At 29.2% G+C, this 15,529-nt stretch overlaps 1 protein-coding gene across 5 annotated transcripts in view; it reads left to right on the top strand.

Annotated features, from left to right (window-relative positions):
- The window catches only part of LOC124432714, a 20,998-nt gene extending 5,564 nt beyond the window's left edge, over positions 1-15,434 (top strand). For 2 of the 5 annotated variants that reach the window (XM_046981819.1, XM_046981820.1), the window contains exons 2-7: positions 11,139-11,378; positions 11,558-11,807; positions 13,049-13,469; positions 14,151-14,408; positions 14,500-14,661; positions 14,780-15,434. In XM_046981819.1, the coding sequence (XP_046837775.1) occupies positions 13,068-13,469; positions 14,151-14,408; positions 14,500-14,661; positions 14,780-15,205 (1,248 nt within the window). In that variant the 5' untranslated portion in view covers positions 11,139-11,378; positions 11,558-11,807; positions 13,049-13,067 and the 3' untranslated portion in view covers positions 15,206-15,434. Of the gene's footprint in view, positions 1-7,247; positions 7,785-10,965; positions 11,058-11,138; positions 11,379-11,557; positions 12,925-13,048; positions 13,470-14,150; positions 14,409-14,499; positions 14,662-14,779 lie in introns of those variants that run through there. The other 3 variants (XM_046981818.1, XM_046981816.1, XM_046981817.1) reach the window with 3 other exon arrangements.
- The last annotated feature ends 95 nt before the right edge of the window (positions 15,435-15,529 follow it).

Here is a 15,529-nt window from a genome sequence, read left to right as displayed (position 1 = left end):
TCTCTGTCGTCTTTCCTCTTCCCCTCTTCTAGTTCTTCAAAAAGGAAGAAAGGGTGGGGTATTCAAAACCGACTGCCCGCGTCGTTAACACGGTCCGATGATTCTTTTGCAATTACGATTTTGACGTTTCTTGTCTTTCTTATCGGATTTGTTATCGGGATGTAAAAAGAAAGAGAGAGAGAGAGAGAGAGGGAGAGAAAAAGAAAAGTTTGTTTTGTTTTAATAACTTTTTTTTATCGACCAACTCTCTCATGGATTTATATATATTTTACATAATTTAATTTATTTTATTTTCATTTCTTCATTTCTTTATTTCTTCTTTAGTTTTTTATTCTTCCTTTTTCTTTTTATTTTTCAAAGATTATGCAAGACTTTTGTTGTAATACTTTTCTTTTTTCTTTTTTTGGTTCGTTTTTTTCATTCTTTTTTTTTTTTTTTGCGTCAGACCTTTCGTCTTATTAGAATGCACGGTGTCAACCTTGTAAATGATATGAACAAAATATTTGACACATTGATTGATTCATATATTAATTTATCAATTATATTTTAAACGTACCTTTTGCAACGAGATAGAGAAAGAGAGAGAGAGAGAGAGAGAGACTAAGATTAGAAATCAATAATAAAAGATCTGACACGAAAGATATGACAATGAATTATGTCGTATTTATTTATTTCTCAAACAAAGACTATTGATCAAGGACTATTTTGTATTTCATTCTCGCGCCTTGATTTTTTACTTTTAATTATGCTAGTTTCCTCATAGAATAATTTCAGGGTAATGAAGTTGTTATTATCAAGTGAACAAGAATGAAGTTTAAATCAAGGGAAACGAGATCTATCGATATGTAATACGTATGATCTATAAAATGTCGATCTATAAAATGTCGTTTTGAGGGACAAAACGTTAGAGGCCATTTTACAAATATTTTCATGTAACACGGAATTATGACATTATCATTGTTTTCATCTTTTTCTTCTTCTACGTTTTTTCTTTTCTTTTTTTCTTTTTTTTTTTTTTTGTTTGATCGCAAGAAGGAAGTGACAATGTTTAAACATTTACTTCGTTCGAATACTTCGTGTAATTTATCGTGCGTTCGAGTCAATCACGATCGATCGTAAGTATATAAGCATCGCGATTCGATCTCGCGTAGAAAGGTTCGCCCGAGTGCTGACCAAAATATTATGTAAATTTCTAGACACTCGATAACAGCGTGATTATAAATGGTGCTCCACGATGCCGTAATATCCGTAGTGGCCAACTGAATGGGATAAAGTGCTTCTACGATATTTACGGAGTCACCTGTCTATCTTGTGAATGTTCACGTACCCGTTACGTGGAACTCTCGAAATTCAAAAGATTTCTCAATCCTTATTTTCTTTTTCTTTTTCTTTTCCTCCTTTTTCTTTTCCTTCTTTTTTTTTTCTTTTTCCTCTTTTCTTTTTTTTTTTTTTTTTTTTTTTTTATTCTTCAATTTATTCCTCTTCATGGAAAAATACATTGGAAAATTATCTATTAGATAGTAAATAATTTCAATCATCGAACATCGATCTTTCGATAAATTTTATTCGCATATTATTATTTTATAAATAATAAAATTTCATATTTTTCTTTCCGATATATTTATATCTTAATTTTATGTAAGATTGTTAAAAGAAGACATTGAATTATTCGAAATTCTTTAATTTGAGAAAATCAATACACTTTCTCTCTAATAGAATTTCTATTTCTTCAAGATATTCGAATATACGTTGTTAAATTTACTATGATATTTATTTTTAATTTTATTTTGTTACTTCATGTTTTTCAATGGAAAAATACGTAAGAAAATTGTTCGAGAGTGAAGATATAAATAAAATTTTTTTACGAATTTTCAATGAATTCATCTGAAAACATTTATTTAATAATGACAATATTGTATTGCTGTCTTTTTCAATATATTTATATATAACGATTAGATAGTAAATTGTTACAAGATGACGTTGAATCGTTGGAAATTCTTGAATCCGAGGAGATCAACATCCTTTCTAGTCAAGTTTCCACTTCTATAATACATATATTCCAGTCGTTATATTTCCTATAATACTTATTTTCTTTTTCTTTTCTTTTTTTTCTTTTTTTTTTTTTTTTTTTTTTTTCTTTCTTGTCTTTATTTCCTAATGATAAAATATCGTAAGAAAATTGTATTTCTATACGAGGGTAAAGATTTGAAAATTTTTTTACGAATCTTCAATGAATTCATTGAAAAATCTTTATTTAATAATAACTTATTAAATAAAATTGTATGCTGTCTTTTTCAACATATTAATATATCATAATAATTAGATAGTAAATTGTTACAGGATGACGTTGGACTGTTTGAAATTCTTGACTATGAAAAAATCAACACCCTTTCTAGTCAAGTTACCATTTCTATACACGTATTACACTCACCACGATGATTTATATTAAACCACTCCACCCCTTCCATGTCCTCGGGCACGAGACGCGTTATTCATCGTGTATCGAAAGCAAAAATTCTTGAGAGCGAATCGTGGGAGGAGAACGATAGAGGGAATGTTTAGTGAGAGTAAAGCCGAGGTATCTGCTCGCTCGATTAAGTACAGATAAATGACCCTCCGTAGAAGATATGGAAATAACACAAGTTTATTAGACCGAATCGAAAGAGTTCGTAGATGTCAAGATTTATTAAAAAAAAAAAAAAAAAAAAAAAAAAAAAAAAAGAACAAAGAGAGAAGAAGCAGCGGAAGAAAAGAAAAAAGGAAATATATTCATTATATTAATTTTGATAAATAATCAATAATACACATTTCAAAGAAATTTCAATATGTACTTTTGACATTATTTCGATTAGCGAACAATGCTCATTATCATCAACATATTACCTTTTATTAGATATTGAATATAAATATATATATATATATATATATATATATATATATATATATATATATTTAATCGAAATAAAACGATACATGTTTTATATTACATTTCGCTTAAGTTAAAGTGAAAGAAAAAAAAAACAAAAAAAAGAAAAAGGAAAGGAAGAAAAATGAAAAAAAGGAAAAAGGATCGAAGAATGTTCGCAAGTACTTCGAAGGAATGAGCAACGAACGTAAAACTCTCGTGGAAAAGGTGAGGGGGTAGAAAAGAATGGATTTACGGTGAGTTACGTAAGTCCTTTGGCCGTTTGCAACTCTTTACTCGTATCTCGGCGTTATAAAAGGAGAACAAACTGTATTTTAAAAAAGTAGCCTGCAGGCGAGGCTCGTTCCTTCCTTCGTTTTTTCCTCCTTCACCTCCTTCTCCACCTCCATCTCCTTCTCCTCCTTCTCCTTCTCCTTTTTCATCATTGATTCCTTAGACTTCGATTTCTTCCTTCCTTTCTTACGTTCCTTCCCTCCTTGCTTCTGGATTTATCGGACTGAGGCCGAATCGCGAACCGCGACTCTCGGAGAACGGTCTATTGCCTTGAAACAACAACGTCGAGCGAAATATTCTTAGTTGCTATCTCCAGGATTACGATCTTCTGTTCTTCTAGAGAATACGTTGGGCAATTCGGATCGATCGACCGATCCTATCGATCTATGAGATCGAAACATGATCCTTAACCCGTTTACAACCAGTCCATTATCTTCGTTATGAATTTATATTTATTAATTTCGGCTATCATTTTTTCCGTTTTCTTTTTTTTTTTTGTTTTTTTTTTGTTTTTTTTTTACTTTTTATAAATCGATCGATCGGTCCATAGGATCGAGACATGATCCTTACAAAGTTTACGAGTTCGTTAAGAATGAATTTATATTTATTATTTCTGTTCTTTTCTCTCTTTTTTTTCTTTTTTTTTTTTATCCCGTTTACGAGTCCATTGTCGTTATGACTTTATATTCAGTAATTTTTGATATCATTTTTTATTTTTATTTTTTTTTCTTTATGTTACTTTTTAGTTTATGTTTTTTTCTTTTCTTCTTTTTTTGTTTTTCTTGTTTTCTATTTTTTTTTTTTTTTTTTTTTATATATCGATCGAAACACAATCTCTGTCTTACTTATGTTCGGAGTTAGTCATCGATAAAAATGTAGCATTTATTAATTTTTATTAATCTTTTTTCTTCTCTCTTTTTAGATCGATCGAATAATAACTTTTATCGTATTTATATCAAGAGTTATTATCAACAATGTGTTATTTATTTTTATTTATATCAATATCCATTTATCTTATTTAAATCGAGTTCGGTATTGTTCAGAATGAATTATTTATTAATTTTTTAATACGTTTGATTTTGAATTCTTTTCCTTTTCTTTTTATTTCTTTTTTCTTTTTTCTTTTTTTTTTTTATTCTTTTTTTTCTTCTTCTTTTAGTTTCTACCAACTTAGTTTCTAGATTCGTCATTTAAAGGATAGTTAATTGGCTACTTCCCTTTTCGACGAAAGTTTGTACCGAATATTTTCCTTTTACTTCTTTTTTTTTCTTTTTTTCTTTCTTTTTTTTTTTTTTTTTTTACTTTTTCTTTTTATGTCAACATTGTTGGAATCGTAATCCGATCGCCGAACCGGCAACATCCGACTTACAAGTCCCGATACTTTGTTACACTGACGCCTATCCTCCTCGTATTTCAAGTTTTTTTTTTTTTTCGTTTTCTTTCTTTCCTTCTTTTTCTTTTTTTTTTTTCTTATTTTTATTTTTATTTTTATTATTATTATTCCTTCCTTTCTTCTTTCCCTCCACGTTGTTATACAGGCGGAGAGCGTGGACTTTCGAGTCCAGTGGCACCTATCGGTGCAACCGGTTTTCCGTCTTCTGCAAATGCACTTCTTGTATCCTTGATTTAATGCGAATCCCGAAAGGGATACCGCCTGCTTACGCAAAAGTCAGAAGAATGATAGTTCAAAATAGAGCTTAAGGAAGAGAGAGAGAGAGAGAGAGAGAGAGAGAGAGGGAGAGAGAGAGAGAATGCTTGAGAAAACTCGAGGAGAGTGTCGAACTGGTAGCTGAACTTTTCGTAGAAAAGTCGAGTATGTTGTTTCTCGACGAGGAGAGGTCGATCCGTTCCAGGGATTTTTCTTCATAAGGAAAACAACGATATATCGTTCGATCGAGTTACCAAGACAGAACTAGAATCGACGATGAAAAAATTATTAACGATTCATAGCAAGAAACGTATAGAGTAAGAGTAAGAGTAAGAGAGTAAAATAGTAAGAGAGTAAGAGAGTAAGGGAATAGTAGAGTAAAAGTAAGTAAGAGTGTAAGTGCAAGAGTAAGAGTATGAGAGAGAAAGAGAGAGAGAGAGAGAGAGAGAGAGAGAGAGAAATGTAGGAGATGTACACTTTTATAGAGACAAGTTTTTCTTTCACGAACGTATGTATGTACGGTACACGACCGTGATAGTTCTCACAGTTTCTCACAGCTTCCCTCGCAAAACTTACCAACCAGCTTCCTGAACGTTATATCATATAATTTATCTACGTATATCTCGATATTTTCTTTTTAACATTAATACTATCGATAATTACGTTGGATCAAATGAACGTTACAATGAGATCTTATGTTTATTAATCAATAAAATATCTTTTAATTAATATCTTTGTTGGATGAAGGATCATCGATGCTAAGTAATATGTACGTTTAAGAAATAGTTATTATAAGTTTAGATTTTAAAATGATCCGATGTGATTTCTTTAAGATCTCATTGTAAAATTAATTATTATAAAATATTACACGTAAATGTAATTACGAAAAGCTTAGGATGTTATTTCTATGGTTTTAACATTAATACATAAATATATATATATATATATATATATATATATATATATATATATACATACACATACATATGTAATAAGGAAAATAAAATTATAATACCTTGAGAAAATATTTGATGAAATTTCTAATTAGACATTTTTTTTTTCTAATAAAATAATTCAAACCAATCGATCATTGATCGATTGATAAATTTAATCTCAAAAGAAAAGAAAAAGGCTAATCTTTATTTTATCATATAATATTAATAATAATTCGACGGAACAAAAGGTGCGATTATATTTCAAAATAAAAGAAATCTCTCGATAAAATGTTTCATCATTCTTATTAGCATGACCATTGATTTTAATATCAAAGAGAATAGATTTTTAGTTCGTTAACCCAAAGTAACAAGGAATGATTATTATTTGCCAGCAAAAAAAGAGAAGAGAAAAAAAGAAAAGAAACAAAAAAAAAAAGTAAAGAAAAGAAAAGAAAAGAAAAGAAAAGAAAATTCTTTTAAAACGTTTCAACATCCTTGTTCGGCATGACTGCATTAGAAGAAGGCTTATAATGATTCTCGGTAACAATGATGATCTAAAACGATGATGACAAAAGATGACGACGTTAAACTGAACCGAAGAAAATTCTTGGTACCATTACTTAATTATCTTTGTTTTTCCATCTAACATCTATCTAATCTCAATCATGCAATTGGACAATTATCATTTCTCAGTACTCTTTGTATTAACATCGACGATCATCGCTCCAGATCCTTTCATTTTTTCTTTTTCTTCTTCTTCTTCTTCTTCTTCTTCTTCTTCTACTACTACTATTTCTCTTTTCTTTTTTCTTTTGTTTTCTTTTCTTTTTTTATCTTTCTTTTTCTTAATCGATGTTATGCAAATATCTTGCAAATTATCCAGTCACGCACGGATTATCCTCACACATATTAAACGCTTATATATTTATGTATGCATATATGCATGTATGTATGTATATATGTATGTATGCATGTATGTGTGTATGTATGTATATGTAAATGTTCATATATTTGTATATTGATGACAATTGCATATGGATCACCTAGTAATTTGTAAGCGAGTGTTCGTATAACTTTGCACGACCTTCTTACACTCCCGTTTGATTTATTTTTCAATGAATCCGTAATTCGAAATATAACGAAGCATACAGCATGTTCTACTTTCCCGTTAGCGTAAACAACGTCGTCGATATTACATATGTATTCATGTACATGGTTACGGACTTAACGCATTCTTCACTTCCATCGAATTAATCATTATCAACATATCTTTTTTTTTTCTATTTCTTTTTCTTTTTTTCTTTTCTATTTCCTTTTTCTCTTTTTTTTTTTTTTTTCTTTTTTTTCTTTTTAATCTATTCTCTTACACGGAAGTGTCAAATAAAAAGGAACGGGGGAAAAAAAAAAGAGAACAATGAAAACAAATAAACAAATATAACAAATAAGTAGATTAAAAAAAAAAAAAAAAAAAAAAACTTCACGGTAATGTATTTAGATGCACGGTCGGTAATTTCGAACAACGAAAGGACACCGTCATTATCGGCAGAAAAAAGCGGAAAATTTGAAAGACCCGGGGGCAGATAGCATTAAATTTCAAAAGCTACGACAGCTATGAAATTGACGTTAAAGAAATATTTTCAATCGCGATTCGTTAAGGAAAACAAAACCTATTGAAAATAATAAGACGATAAGTATTCTAACGTAGGAAGTAAACGAGGAAAGGAAAGAGAGAACATTTGCGGACTTCGACAAGCGCAACGGAACTTTAATTAGTGAAATGCTTACCACGATTGACTCTCCCCCTCTCCACTTTTTTTCTTCTCTTTAACATCCACGCGTCTTTCTCTCTCTCTCTCTCTCTCTCTCTCTTTTTTTTTCTCTCTCTTTCTCTCTCGTTAGCTTTGACCACCCGGCGGGCACGACACGGTGCAGCCTTTCGTCACGAACTGCCTTTCTTCCCAGTTATTACCAAAGGTGACCAACCTCCTTGATCGTTCAAAAGGTATATATAAATAAATTCTATGCGTTACGTATATATTCAGAGGTATATATAAATAATGTAATAAATAAACACGCGTATAGTGTATGTATAATATATGGTATATAGTATATAGTATATACTATATAGTATATACTATATAGTATGCATAATATTATATATATATATATTATATATAATATATACTATACAATAATATATATATATATATAATATTATACATTCTATATATTATATAATATTATATATAACCAATGATTATGAGATAAAATCAAATTGCAATGTAGGATCAAATGTTACATCGTGAAGGTGAAAAGTTGATAAAACATGTATGCACATATATTTAATACCAATGGATTTGTAAAATATACATCCCATATTCCAATTTAGAAACATTCATTATCTTTTTCTTTTTCCTTTTATCTTTTTCTTTTTTTTTCTTTTTTCTTTTTTCGAAAATAATGATTCACATTATTTCGATCAAAATGTTCAATGTTTCATATTAATTATTAGACTTTTAGATGAAAGACCGTGAAAGAAGTGAGATTCTATTATGTATTATTATAATTATAAGCAAAGGACAATATTGTAGAATCTATTAGTATAATTATCCTGTTTCGAACAAAACTTGACTAAGTACATACATCTAGTATTTTGCACGCCCATCAAAGATATACCACTGGCGTTTCCTTTAATTTGATACATCTAGTTAGAGATTGAACCTGAATCACGAAACTGTTTTTATAAATGGTGTGTAAAATAAGTGCACAGAAAAAAAAAAAAAAGAAAAGAAAAAAGAAAAAAAAAAAAAATAGTATATGGAATACAAACTCGCATATACTAATATATACTACTATATTAAACGTACACACATACATGCATTACGTATTGATACATTATAAACCGGATATCTATCGTGTTGAAACCACATTCGATATCTCTTAGGTGTTGAAATGTTTTCTAACAGTTCAGACAACTCATACAGTATAAAAAAATTTCTATATTTTCGATGATTTAAATTAACATTCGTAAAAAATGATTCGATGGCTCTATAATTATTTCATTTTGTACATTAATTGTTCAACTTTTGTGAATGTTTTTTTCTTTTTTCTTTTTTTTTTTTTCACTCAAGCTCACGCGAAAATTGCATTATTATAGATCGTAAAATTTATTTCAACAAATTCCAATCGTATCATTAAAAGAATTCTTTGCGAAATAGATATCTAATGTTTCAATATCTCAACATCTTTATCCATGTATCATTCTTAAAAACAAGACAAGTAAAAAAGAGATGTTTCGTTTCAATAGATAGATGAAAATAATTTCTTAATTCTTGGACAAACATTTGCTTGGAAATTTCATCAAAATTCATTGAACGTAATCCTTGTTATAATTTGCTTGTTCACGGTAATTAAAAAATAATAATTTGTTTTACTCCAACCTCAATGTGTCTGTGTGTGTGTGTGTGTGTGTGTACATATATAAAGAGTATATACATTTTATCGTGCGTAACATGTAAAAGTTTAAATCCGTTTCCATTCGATGATTTCACGATAACACTAATATCTAAACAACGCGTTTAATGTCATCTAATAGAATTTTATAATATAATATAATGATTATGAATGAAACGAATATATTAAATTTATATAATCTTTCTTTTTTTCTTCTTTAAAAGTTCATATTTATCTAAAAGAAAAAGGTAATACCACGTTGTTTTCTCGATTCGCTTACTTAGTGTCATGTCCTCGAAGAGAGTGTCCAAACGAAACGAGAAAACAAAGCCATCATGGTGATCGTTATCGCACGCATTGGATAAGTCTTTTAATGATTTCCTTTAGGACACAAACCAACCATTGAGACTACGAGGACTACGGCCTTGTACAGTCTAACCATATGTGGAACTTCACATACATATATATGTGTGTGTGTGTGTTTGTGTATATGTATGTACCTAATCTACGTGATGACTGACATTTCCAAAGATGTAATTAGCGAGAGTTTGTAATCAGGAAAATTGTTCGTTAACTTTTTTTTTTTTAAGAAAGTTCAACGTCGATGGAACAAGGAAAAGAAAAGTAAGAGAGAGAGAGAGAGAGAGAGAGAGAGAGAGAGAGAGAAGTACCTGTTCTTCCTAACGATAATTTCAATGTTAATTTATCGGATATATAAATACACACACACACAGAGAGAGACAGACGGACAGACACAGATATATCGAGAGAGTATCCTACTTTAAGGAACCAGTTATTTATCTCTTAGTATACGATTAGTTCTTAACCTTCGTAGTGACCTATTAGATTTTTATAATATTAATAGATATATTTGAGTTAAATTGGGATTAATTTCTTATTAAGAAATTTTAAGATTCGTTTGTTTTTCTTTATCTTTTTTTTCTTTTTTCTTGTCTTTCATTTTCTTTTCTTCTAGATTTTTAAAAATACAAAAGAGAACTCTCGTTGGAACTTCCTTTCTTTTTTTTTTTTTTTTTTTTTTTTTTTTTAATTACATTTTTACTATATCCACGTATACATCTTCGTTCAAAGAAAAATTGATTTTTGTAAGAAAATTTCAAGCCTATTCTTTTTTTAACTTATATTCATTTTTCAGAAAGATTTTATATTTCATTGTTCGTGAACGATAAAGGAAATTTGAGGTACGATGTTCCGATAAAAACGATTATTTCTATTTCTCTTTTTCTTTCTTCTTTTTTTTCTTTTCTTAATTTTTTAATTTTTATTTCTTTTTCTGTTTTTTTTTTTTTTTATTTTTATTTTGTAACAAGTTAAGAAAAATGATCGATTCGATTGGTCGGCAAGGTCGATCTCAGGATCGAAGGATTACCTTGGTCTGGCCGTTCATTGTGATCCTTGGCTGGTGTGTTCGAATGAACCAGATCAAGTTGGACAAGAAGTGAGAAAGGGAAATAAATGAATCCGGTTTAAAGACATTAACGTAGTCCACGTGTAAACGTTACTAGAATAAAAAGTCGAAATACTTTATTTCGTACTTGATTAATAAAACGTGATTTACAACGATCGTCTTCCGACGATCATGCTATATTAAATACATATTATCGATTAAAAAGAAAACAAAATTTTTCAAACGTATACGAAGGTTGATTTATCCTATGCTTTTCACTTTCAACGGATAAATACATATATATATATATATATATATATATATATATATATATATATATACATACATACATACATACATACATACATATATACATACCTACATATGTAAGATTTATATTGCCACAAATTACACGTAAGTACTTCGCACGATGACCTTGTACGGCAACATCGTTCTGTTTTTCTTTATAAGACTTATTTCTCTGTTTATATCCAGTACGTGAACAATCGTGGAATAAACGGAACAATAGTGGAACTGTTAGATTCTTCTGAACAATGAATGCGATTATCTACATATCGAATCGACAGAGAAATGAAATTTTAATCACATCGATAACGAATAATTAAAAATTCTCAAACGTTAAAGGGTAATATAATTATTAATGAATTAGAGATAGAGAAGAAGAAGAAGAAGAAGAAGAAAAAAAAAGGAAATATCACAAGGAAGGAACAAAAAGTAAGTGTATATTGTGATTCTGTATTGATCCTTTGTTTTTCCTATACTGAAGTAACAGTTGACAATGATTAATTTAAAGAATATAATTGTTAGTATATTATAAAAACAATATCACAAAAAGAAGGAACAAAAATTATATTATATTACGATTTTGTATTCATTATATTTTCTTTGTACAGAAGTAACAGTTGGATTGGCATACTCGTCGTCGCTAGTTTATTTCGTTTATCTCAAAGAAAGTATGTATTTACTATAATGATCTAAGCAATGTGAGGAAGAAGAAGAAGAAGAAGAAGAAGAAGAAGAAGAAGAAGAAGAAGAAGAAGAAGAAAAAGTAAAATAAAAAGAAGAAGCACGATCTCGACGAGGCCGAGAACTCGAACACAAACCACGAAGGAGAGTACAAACTCGGCCAATATCTCGGTCAAGGTGATCATTTCAAACTGATCTTATCTCTTCTGTAAAAGCAAGATCGAAGCGCAGGATGATAAATAAATCAATATTTATATTATCATATATCTTATATTAGCTTAAAATTTACTAGGACTTATTTGGTGTCATAAAATATGTAAAAAATTTGATAAATTCTTTATCTTTAGAATCGCGTCATAATTATCTTAATATTATCATTGTTAAAACAAATCGAGAATTATTCTCCAAGGAGCTAATAATAAAAAAAAAAAAATTCCTTTGTGCGACACCAATGTCTGATAACGTTTAACGAATGTTACGAATTAGGATTGGAATGATGATTTAACAAGCAATTAGGAAAGAAAAAGAAAAATTAAAAAAACATTGGAACGTGCTTGGATTTATAAGTTTTTTAACACACGTTAAGCTCCTGTATATGTACATACGTTGAGTTTATTTTTACTTTATTGCGTTTAAATTTAAAAATTATCATCCATAACGAAAGAATAAGAGAGAGGGAGGGAGAGTGAGAGAGAGAGAGACCATAATTTTACTTCACAATAAAAATAACCATTTATGTTTATTTTAATATGGAATAATGATTAGTCATTGTTTTCACCTTTGATCGATTACGTTTCTTTCAATGAAATCTTAACGACACATTGTACGACCATTATATGACCGTATTGATTAAATTCTACAAATAATTGGTATTTGTATAAAACAGTTGTTCAGAACTATTCCTTAGAGCAGTTTCTTTGGACGTTGTGTTGCGATAAAGTAAATAAAACTTCCCCTTAGATAAAGTCACTCAGGATAGGATCATCGTCATATTCTGATGTCGACAGTATCAGTTTGTAACTCTTACGAGAGAGACTGTTCGTTTCTACGCTTGGTCATACATCTGGGATAGGATTTCCTCTTTTCCTTCTTATTCTTCTTCTTCTTCTTCTTCTTCTTTTACTTCTCCTACCTCTCCTTCTACTTTTCCTTCTCCTTCTCTTCGTAAGATCGAAGATTAAATCCTGCCAAGCGAACTTTCTCTCGTACGACGATTACCTTCGTGATTTCTTCGTGAAGATATTTTAACTTCGTTGGACCAATTCGATTTGTTCCTCTTTCATTTTTATTTTTGGTTTTATTTTTATCTTTATTTTTATCATCATCTTTATTATTATTATTATTATTATTATTATTATTATTATTATTATTATTATTATTATTATTATTATTTTCTTTTTTTTTTCTCTTTTTAAAAGATATCATCAAATTCACGAGATGTCAGAAAACAGAAGTCATGTTGTTCTAGAGAGAGAAGAAATTTTAGAAGAAAGACGTATCGGAAGATATCTCCGAGCTATTGCCAGAGATAAATCATTGCATGATCCAAGTTATCAAGTAACTCGGGCAGTCAACTCTGGTGACAATTTTATTAGCGATGTTTATCGCGTAATAATAGAAGGTGCAAAGAATAAAAAAATGGAGAGTATCCATTTGATCGTAAAATGTGCTCCTATTGATTTGCGAAGGGATTTCATCAAAGTTAGGAAGATGTTCCTTCAGGAGATTTATTTTTACAAGGAAATTTTGCCTATTTTCAACAATTTTCTACGTAATTACAATATGTCCATTGACAATATTCCTTTAATGTACAAATACTCGGACACTGATAAAGACGAGGTGAGATTGTTTACAAGATCTATTTTTGAATTATTGTCATTTACAGGATCTATCCTTTTTCTTTTTTTTTTTTTGTTGTTGTTGTATAACGCGATATAAAATTTATTAATCGTAAACAATTCGAGGTAATCTATAAAAGAATATAAAAAACGTCTCGCGTTCTCTCATAAATATACTTATTTTTCTTTTTTTTTCTTTTTTTTTTTTTTTTATATCTGATACCAGTCGAATAGTACATGTGTTTAGACGATAAGATCGTTCGTTCGAAGATTAAAAGAAATGTCTTTCTGACTCTAACTATAATTAGTATGATCACACTTTTTCGTTGACGTTACTCCGTTTCGGCTACTTTCACCGTTCCACCTTTCCTTAGTTATATACTTACGTACGGGTTTCACTAAACAATGAATAAAACTATCTGGGATAAGAGAAACGTGCTGACGGGCAATAAATGAAACCGACATTTTTTCTCAAGGTCACGATCGAGATTTAAAAGATCATTTCGAAAATGATCTATAATCGATCAGATCGAATCTATAGAGAATAAGCCGAATTTTTTTTACTCGATTAATTTATAATATTTGATAAATCATAAAGAGATAAGATTTAATTATCTACAAATTTTGTTGATTGATTTTTGTCTTTTTTTTTTTTTTTTTTTTTTTTTTTATGCATTTACAGATATTAATATTAGAAGACTTGAAAGTAAAAAATTATGTTATGAAAGAAACAAAGTTTCTTGATTATCCACATGCTCGATTGGCCCTACGTTCTCTCGGAAAATTTCACGCATACAGCTTTGCAATTCGAGCTAAGGATCCTGAAGCTTTCAAGATATTAAAGTTGATAAATGAACCCTTATTTTATCGTGAAAGTAGTAGATCTATCAATCAAGATATGCATGCTCGTACGAAAACATTGTGCGATATTGTTGAAAAGGTAAAAGCTTATTAACAAAGAAAAAAAGAGAGAGAGAGAGAGAGAGAAAAGAAGCATTAAGCGTTCGTTTTTTTTTTTTTTTTAATTTCAGTCTCTAGAAAACGAAGACAAACATTATCAAGAAAAATTCCGTAACTTTGCTAAAAACATCTTTAATATTATGATTGAAATAGTTCAGGGATCTAACGCTGAACCTTATGCCGTTGTAAATCATGGTGATGCTTGGACAAATAATTTTTTGTTTAAATACAAGGTGGGATGTCGTATTAAAATTGTAAAATTCAATTGGATTCGTTAGAACGATATCTAAGATCTTTTCTTTATCTATTTCTTCGACGTTCTCTCATCATTTATTTCCACGTTTATTTCAGGAGAATGAAAGAACTTACGAACCGGAGGATCTTTGCTTCCTCGACTTTCAAATCTGTCGTTACGCATCGCCTGTCTTGGACATATGCTATACGTTATTTTGTTCCACCCTATACGAGATTAGAAACGAAAATTACGACGAACTACTTCGAAATTATTATGATTCCTTTTCTAAATGTCTTGAAAGCTTAGATTGTAATCCTAGAGAATTATTTCCTTATGAAATATTATTGGAACATATTGAACGTTTTGGCAAATTTGCCGCTGTAATGGCCATACACGTTTTACATCTTTTCACGGATCAAGATGAGAATATTACTTTGAGTGTCGATATTAATGTCTATTATACAAAATTGAAAAAGAATAATTTTTATAGGAACACGTTGACAAATACATTTAAAGAGTTCATAGATAGGAATATTATATAGAATTATTTTATGTACGTACAATGACGTTGATAAAGAAATCGATGTTTTTATTTTTCTTAGACATGTAATAATTATATTGATTTTTATTATATATATATATATATGAGATTTTAATATTTTCTCAATGAATTATTGTAAAGTATTTTTTTAAAAAATAGAGATCCTGAAATACATTGACGTTGTATAATACAAAATAAATTATAATTAATAAAGATCCAAAGATATAATATTATCGCGTTGAATTTTCATTATGTAATAAATTTTTCTAGTATTTGAAAATGAAATATTACCAAAGTTTTTCTTTTATAAGTATAAATATATATA

Source organism: Vespa crabro, chromosome 1 (genome assembly GCF_910589235.1).
Source record: "Vespa crabro chromosome 1, iyVesCrab1.2, whole genome shotgun sequence".
In the NCBI taxonomy this organism is placed as follows: Eukaryota; Metazoa; Arthropoda; class Insecta; order Hymenoptera; family Vespidae; genus Vespa; species Vespa crabro.
The sequence above is the reverse complement of the archived record's forward strand: the minus strand, read 5'-3'. Positions and strand labels throughout refer to the sequence as shown.